This window comes from Balaenoptera borealis (genome assembly GCF_965194805.1).
Source record: "Balaenoptera borealis genome assembly, chromosome: X".
Lineage (NCBI taxonomy): Eukaryota > Metazoa > Chordata > Mammalia > Artiodactyla > Balaenopteridae > Balaenoptera > Balaenoptera borealis.
In genome coordinates, this window is record NC_138881.1 from 60,321,369 (window position 1) to 60,328,535 (window position 7,167).

At 57.8% G+C, this 7,167-nt stretch overlaps 1 protein-coding gene across 7 annotated transcripts; it reads right to left on the minus strand.

Moving 5' to 3' along the window:
- Nucleotides 1-369: 369 nt before the first annotated feature.
- Nucleotides 370-5,860, minus strand: CITED1 (Cbp/p300 interacting transactivator with Glu/Asp rich carboxy-terminal domain 1). Of its 7 annotated transcripts, XM_082377410.1 has the most exons (5): nucleotides 5,526-5,613; nucleotides 5,152-5,170; nucleotides 3,936-4,053; nucleotides 1,563-1,687; nucleotides 370-972 (listed from the first exon to the last, which is right to left on the minus strand). In XM_082377410.1, exons 3-5 carry the CDS (start codon nucleotides 3,946-3,948, stop codon nucleotides 445-447), a joined length of 666 nt encoding a protein of 221 aa, XP_082233536.1. In that variant the 5' UTR covers nucleotides 3,949-4,053; nucleotides 5,152-5,170; nucleotides 5,526-5,613; the 3' UTR covers nucleotides 370-444. The 7 variants fall into 7 exon arrangements, with proteins under 7 accessions (XP_082233536.1, XP_082233540.1, XP_082233537.1 ...); XM_082377414.1 differs by lacking the exons at nucleotides 3,936-4,053; nucleotides 5,526-5,613 and adding an exon at nucleotides 5,696-5,847; XM_082377411.1 differs by lacking the exon at nucleotides 3,936-4,053 and having other exon boundaries at nucleotides 5,520-5,595.
- Nucleotides 5,861-7,167: the final 1,307 nt, after the last annotated feature.

Consider the following 7,167-nt stretch of genomic DNA (forward strand, 5'->3'; position numbering starts at 1 on the left):
ATGCACAAGTGGCCAGGATGCTGTAGAAGGGTCTGGATCAGTCTTTCTTCCAAGAATGCTCCCAACCAGCCCCTGTCATCAACCTCGAATAGGACAGTGTTCCTGGGGTCTTAGGGCAGTGAGGCTAGGTACTTGGACTCCTGGAGATATAATGGCAGTGGTGATGGCAGTGGCAGCAGGAATTCAGTGAGGAGCCTCCCCTCCCCACCCCCGGCCCCACCTCGGTCTTCCCCATTCCTCCCATCCAGCCCAGCTCCCTCCCAGCTATCCAGCAGCAACCCCACCATGGGTCTCAGGATTGCTAAAAGAATGTCAGACCATGCCACACCCCATTAGACCTCAATGAAGAGCACCTCCAGTTGGCCCATCTCTTGTAAGTAACTTTTATTTTTATTTACAACAGAATTGGTGGCTTTATTCCTCCATCTTTAGGAACAGTTGGCATCAGCAGCCAGATGGAAAGTCTGCAGTGAAGTCAAACTCATTCTGCCCCAGCCACAGCTCCGGCAGCTCATTGGCTCGGTCCAGTCCCAGTTCCACCACCAGTGACATCAGCACCTCCTCATCCACCGGGTCTGAATCGATGATGGCAGGGCTCTGGGCACCAGCAGAAGGAGAGAGTGACCCCGCCCCTCCCGCCTGAGCCCCGAAGCCCCAGTTTGGCAGGGGCCCTGCCTCCCCAGGTTGGCCTGGAGTGGCGGCGGCCATCCCATGATACTGGCTATTAAGTTTCTGCAGCTGCATACTGGCCAGTAGGTGAGGGGCGGGGTGCAGGTTGAAGGGTGGGGGTTTAGTGGGAGGGGCGGCAGTAGGAGAGCTTATTGGAGATGGAGATCCCGAGGAACTAGCGGGAGCCCCATTGGCCTTGGTTCCATTCGAGGTTACCCCGGGGTAGTGCAGGATGGCCACTGCTTTGCGATCTTTCACCGCCAGGTTAGAGTAGGCCAGAGAGCTCATCTCTGGGTTGGCATCCTGGAAGACAGAGAAAGGCAGAGCATGGTACCCCTGCTCCAGGCTTTGTTCCTCACCATTCATCAGGCCCAAAAAGTGCTTCATCAGGGGCTAGTGGTGGGGAAGTAGCAAGAAGGCCCCCTGGAAAGGTAGGCTCCTTTCCTAGCTCGAGTCAGGCTCAAGTATCCTTCTGCCACCGTGGCTCCGAGCACTGTGCTCAGGCCTAAGTCCTCATGCTGGGCGCCCGCCATCCTAAATGAGTTCACTGCTTTCATCTCCGTCCCCCGACTCTGCCTTCAGCTCTCCATTCTACAAATGGGATCTCCTTGTCCCTCTTCTCAGCCTCACTTTAATCCATTGAGACAATGGAGCGGTCTTTTCCAATTCTGCTTCTCTGCTCCCTTCTCTGCCATCTTTCAATACCCCTAGTGGGTTCGAAGTGACCATGTTTAGGTAGAAGCTATTTTCATTCTGTCCCAAGAAAGCCCTGCTGTCTCCAGTCTGCTAAAGGACACCAGATACCCCAGCCAGGAGGGCCTACCACACGGCCCCGGCCCCGGCCCCGTTCTTTCCGGCTCCAGTGTCTCCGTCTGTAAAATGGCAAAAGTTACCTCCTTCATAGGTGAGGTGCCACCCTTGACATCAAGTGCAGGCCTCGACATAGTTGGCATTTCAGAGCTTTGGCAGAAGTTGGATAAATTGGTGGGAGGTGATGCTGCCAGCTGGAGCTGTTGTGCTGTATGTGAGGGAGAAGAGGTAATAAGGGCAAAGGCTTTATTGACCAAGCAGGTACTAGCAAAGCCCAAAGCTGGGCCACTCCACACAGCTACAAGGCAAGGATGGTGACGGGTTAGACCCAAGACCAGAGTCCACCTGAGCAGAGGGAGGAGATCCAGTTGGAACTTTTGCCTGAGGCAGGAAAGGTGCTAGATTTGGCAAGGTGCTGCCCAGACAGCCAGCTACCCACATCACCAAGAGGGGACACATGTGACTGTTTCCTCATGCCAGTGATGTCAGAGCCCCAAGAGGGGTGCACTCTTCCTGATTCTGAGGACAGCAATGTCCCTGAGTAAGTAGCACACTGTCTCAAAGGGCCACTGGCATTCAGATTGGAGGCACTTAGGCCTCCACCAGAACTGGGAGAAAGTAGGAAGGAGTCAGGGCAAGGAAGACCTAGAAAGCTGGGGGCTGCCACTCAGAGAAGGAATAGGTCCCCAAAGCAAATGTCATGGGGCTCCAAAGTCCTGCCTCAGCCATGGTTTTGTGTGAGAGAAGCTGGGCTGATCAGGGTAGTCTGGGGGCTCTGAAGTAGCCAGAGAGCAGCTAGGGATGTCTCAATTTCCTCCACACTGCAAGCCCCCTCCAAGACAGACCTGGCAGCACTTGGTTTTCCCAGGACACCTGCTCTGAGCCCAGACACACTCATCTGTAGTGACAGGTGGGCATAATTCTTCCCAGAGGGAAACTGAGGTACAGAGGTTCAACAGCTTTCCCATCAGGTGGCAGTGGCTCTGGGAGCAGGAGCCAGCACTCCTGTGCCCACATGCCTCATCTGACCGCTGGCCAAATCATCATACCTAGAATGATTCAAATGGCTCCTGAAGAAATGATCCCCTAGGTCAAATGCCAAAGGGATAAGATAAGGGGATGAAGGGAAAAGAATCTCCCCAAACCAGAAAATAATAATAATAAACAATCTCTGAAAACTCTAAAGTTATTTTCCCAGAAGCTTTTTTTTAAAAAGCCCCATATATTCTAGCCTTCATGATGAATTAGAGATGTAGAATTTCATATTTATAAATACCTCTTGGCCCAAAGAATCTTCAGCATCTTCAAAAGTCTCTAATCTTTCCAACAAGGCTAGAATTCTGTGACACCTCCCTCCCCCCAGTGGTCATTAAGAATCTGCTCAGACCCTTCTAGAAAGTGGGCACTTACTACCCCTCTTTATCATCTCTGCACCGCTTACTTGTAGGGGAGGGAGGCAAGAAAAATAGAAAAAGGAAGGGGGGGGGGAGAAAACACGAGAAAACAATCGGTTGCTGGGTCCGCCACCACTGCTTGATTGAAGCCCTGTTTCTTCTCTGAGGCAACCAGAGAATATTTCAAGCCAGTGATTACAAGACAAGGAATCTAATCCATGTCGTCTTCAAGAGCCCAGCACCTTCAGTATCAAGCAATTTTCATGTCCTAAGAAAAATGTCGGGGGGGGGGTGGATGTCCATCTTTTCCTGTTCCTATCCAGCCTTTCTTCTTTCTTTATGCTACCAAGTACCCGAATGTACATAAGAAAAAAAAAAAATAACAGCAGCAGCAACAACAAAAAGAAACAGAAAGAGGAGGAAAAAAAGAAAAAGGAAAAAAAGAGAGAGAGAGCAAGAGAAAAAAGTATCTCTGTTCTGATACCAGTTCCTGGGGAAGACCATTTTACCACGTCTCCCCCTTCAGGCTGTGAGCTCCCCTAGGCAGGACCCTGTTTCCATTCAGATCTGTCGCCTCCCATCGCCGCCTCCCCCTCCACCAGCCCCGACCCCCGGCCTGGGTCTGTGCTCCATAGGCGCTCAGTAAGTGTTGTTGTATCCGTCTGAAGAGGCAACCGCATCTCGATCGGAATCCTTGCCCCTGCTTCCCCGATTTTCTGTCTCCCCTCTGCCACCCAGCCCATTCAAAGGCAAAACTTGGCAGCGCGGAAACGTCCCAGCTCTCTCTCCAAGCCTCAAGCCGACCACTGCGAAACAGCTGCGAGAGACGGCTGGGCAACCCAGAGCAACAAGTGCCTCCTCGCCTGCCGGTGCCTCGCGGGCCCGGGCCACCAGTTCCCGGTCCCGCCGCCCGCCCTCCTTCACAGACCGTCCCGTGGGCCGGCAGCCCCCTCCCGCCTAGATGAGGGTGGGAAAGGGAGAGGAAGAAGAGAGAAGGGAGAGGCAGGTAGGGAGGCCGCGTCTTTGACCTGTTGGGGGACCAAAAGTTAAAATGGCACCAACCGGATGGCTCCATCTCGATTGCTATTTTCTCACTCAGGAGAAATTTAAAAATCCAAACAGTACTGCGGCTTGGCTTGGATGCGCTCTAACCAGACCAGTCAGTTTCGCCACCTGAAAACTAAAGGCCCGTTGTTTGCGGACAGCTCGGCCGCCCTCCTCGCCACATCCCAGGTGGAGCCGCCGGAGCTGGGGGCGGCCGGGAGCATCCCTGCACGGTGGAGCGCGAGCACCCAGGCCGCCAGGGCCCCGAGCGTCCGATCCCGCGAGTGCCGTATCCGGAACCGATCGTGGAGACAGGATAGACAGGCGGGGAGGGGCCCGGGGTCTCGGCCTCCGCGGCGAGTTTGGGGCCCCGCGGTGCTGCCGCGCGCGGGGGCGCACTCCGGCGCCGGCTGCGGCCACTCCCGCGCCTCATCAACACTTACTGAGCGCCCGCAGAGCACCCGACGCGGCCGCGGGCTGAGCCTACCCCCCCTAGCCAAGTCGCCTGTGGTCAGTGCTATCACTCCGCTACGAGAAGAGTGAGAGGCTCGGAGAGGTTCGGTAACTTGCCCAAGGTCACAGCGCTAGAAAGTGGCGGAGCCGGGATTCGCAGCCAGGTCTGTCTGCCTCCAAGTCCGGCGCTTGGCGAGGCAGGGACTCCGTGCGCGGCCCGGCCCTGCCGCCGGCGTTTATAGGCAGAGGGGTGTGTGCGTGGGTGTGCGTGTGTGGGGGGGGGGGCGTGAGTGTGGGGGAGAGCAGAGGTCGACCAGGCAGTAGAGGCAAGTTGCCCGAATTCTCTAACTTCCATCCCTCAATTCCTCTGAACTCGGCCCGAAAAGCCCCTCTCGCCTTCAGCCCCCGAAGGAAACCTGAGCTTTGTGCAGCCCCAGAGCCGGAGCGTCCAGATGCGGTCCGGGCGATTAGCAAAGTCGGTGGAAGCCAAGCTGGAGAAAGCGCGGGCGCGGGGAGAAAAGGTGCTGCTGTCTCCCCAGGAGAAGCGGGCGCTCGGCCCGGCTGGCCGGCAGGCGGGCGCGCTGGCGAGCGAACCGGTTCGCTGGCTGGCGGGCGGGCGGGCGACGGCCCCTCCGCCCCCCAGCAGAGCAGCTTTCAAACAGAAAACAAGTCCCCCAAAGACCCCCGGCCCGCCTGGCCCCCGCCCGCTCCCTGCGCCCGCTCCGCTGGAGTCCCCGGCCCCGCCGCCCAGCCCACCGCCCTACCGGGCGGCCCGGCTTACCTCCGCGAAGCCGCCTGCCCTGGAGAGAGGGAAGCGCGGAGCCCGGTGAGCCGCGGGCACAGCGGCGGAGCCCCCAGCCCCTGGCACGCACGCCGCCACCGCCGCCGCGAGCCGGTCGCGCTCAGTGCCACCCGACCCCGGGGCGCCTGGGAAAAGCCCGCACCACCGCGCCGCGCCGCCGCCGCACCTCACCGTGCCGCGCCAAGCAGCCCCGGCCCGCGCCCGTGCCCGCCCGCCCGCCCGCAGCTTCGGCGCCTGACTCCGGGGCGGTGGCGGTGGCGGTGGCGGTAGCGGCCACCGCGCTCCCTTCCCGGCGCGGGGGAACCGGGTCTCAAGCCCCCATTGCCGCCCGGAGAGCCCTGACGCACACGCACACGGGAGCAGGCTGGCCTCGGCTAGGAATCCCAGGAAGGACAGACCCTTTTCCCCCTTTTTCTCTCCCCCCCCCACCAATTTCCACGTCTTTATAACCGGCTTAGGGCATTATTAGCACATGTCCTGGCTCGTGGGCGAGTTGGTGGCAAAATCTGAACTGGATACTCACCGAGGGCCAGAGCGGGTGCTGCGCCTTCCTCAGCCCTCTTCCTCCTCGCCAGGAACGACCCTTCTCCGGCGGGCTGTGGGCGGGCAGCCGGGCGGAGCGAGCCTCTTCTCGGCAGCTCAGCGGTGCCCCTTCTGCAGCTGTGCCGCTGGGAACATTTTATAGCGGCGGCTGGCGTGTGTGGCCCTTTAAAGGCGCTCGAGCTGGTGCAGTCACCGCGGATCGTGTGAAAGCGAAGGGCCGGCTGGGGAACGGAGTCCGAGCGGCTCCGCGGGTCCGGCGGCGCCGGGGACCGGCCACGGCTCCCGGGGTGCGGCTGGCGGGCCCAGGCCGTGGTCGCCCCGAGCCCCGAGCCCCCGGCCGACGCCTGCGCTTCTAAAGCGGGCGGGGGCCCGGGCCCCGGGCACAGTCTCTCCCCACCGCCCTGCATGGACTTGCCCAATAAATTCCACTTAGTAATTTCGCTGAGGCGAGGGAGAGCTGTTAGTATCTGTTTTCTGACCTAAATCTAGAGGGTGGTCAGAGCGGGCTTCAGGGGGTTGGGGGGAGAGCTATGGGCTCAGGAAATGACCTAGGGGAGGAGGAAGAACAAGGGACGGGGCCCAGGGGGCACGATTTGGGTTTTCTACAGGGCTTTCTCGGAGTCTGTCTGCTCCCTTTGGGCTGCACCACCTCCCTGGTTGAAGGGCCGAGGCTGGGGGTCCCTTTCCCCTTAAAGTCGCCAGATTCCAGGCAGAGCTTCTTGGAGGGCATAACCGTCCCGCAGCGGTGGCTTCCCTCGAAGACCTGAGCTGGGATTGGGTTCGAGGGATTCTCTCTTGTGGTTATCCAGGGCTGAAAGAGGCTGGCGGGTTGCGACGGGGGAGATATGTCACGGATCGTGGGGCCAGGTGCAGCTCATGAGGCACAGCCGAAAGGCCAAGAACAGGCAGCGGGGTATGAAGAACTTGCCCCGGGGCTCGCGGGGACTCCTCCTGCGTTCCCAGTATGCCAGGTTATTTTATTATCATTATATAATCATTCCCAGGTAATAAGAATAATATTTTGCATTAGGAACACATCTTCCTCGGGTTAGGATGTTATCTTACAAATCTCTTCGGAAAAGAGGCCCGGGTCTTCCCCTTCATTTCAGTCATGCTCCTCCTGGCCAACAAGCTCCCATCTCGCCTCTTACAGGAAGGCCACCAGGACTACCTTTCTACCAAACTCTCTTTTTTTGGCCCCTTTCAGCAATAACTACTCAGTTTACAGTGTTTATAAAACATGCTCTTTTTTAAAAGTCCTGATGTTAAGAAAAAAGCGGGGGAGGGAAAGTCAAGTCATTTTCACTGTGTATGTGTTCTGTCTTCTTAATTGGATTTGAAGACCTAAAGGTCTTTTCCTTTTCTTCTTTCTTTCCCACTTTTTCTCTTCTTTTCTTTCTTTCTTATTCTTTTTTCTTTAGTACCCCAAAGTGCCCTGCATTTGCTCTTTGA

Coding starts and splice junctions, on each gene's coding strand:
- CITED1 (XM_082377409.1), bottom strand. CDS start 4,725: ATGGAAGTTAGAGAATTCGGGCAACTTGCCTCTACTGCCTGGTCGACC. Junction 1,688..4,487: donor TTCTAGCGCTGTGACCTTGG/GCAAGTTACCGA, acceptor CCTCACATACAG/CACAACAGCTCCAGCTGGCA. Junction 973..1,562: donor GCACCTCACCTATGAAGGAG/GTAACTTTTGCC, acceptor TCTGTCTTCCAG/GATGCCAACCCAGAGATGAG.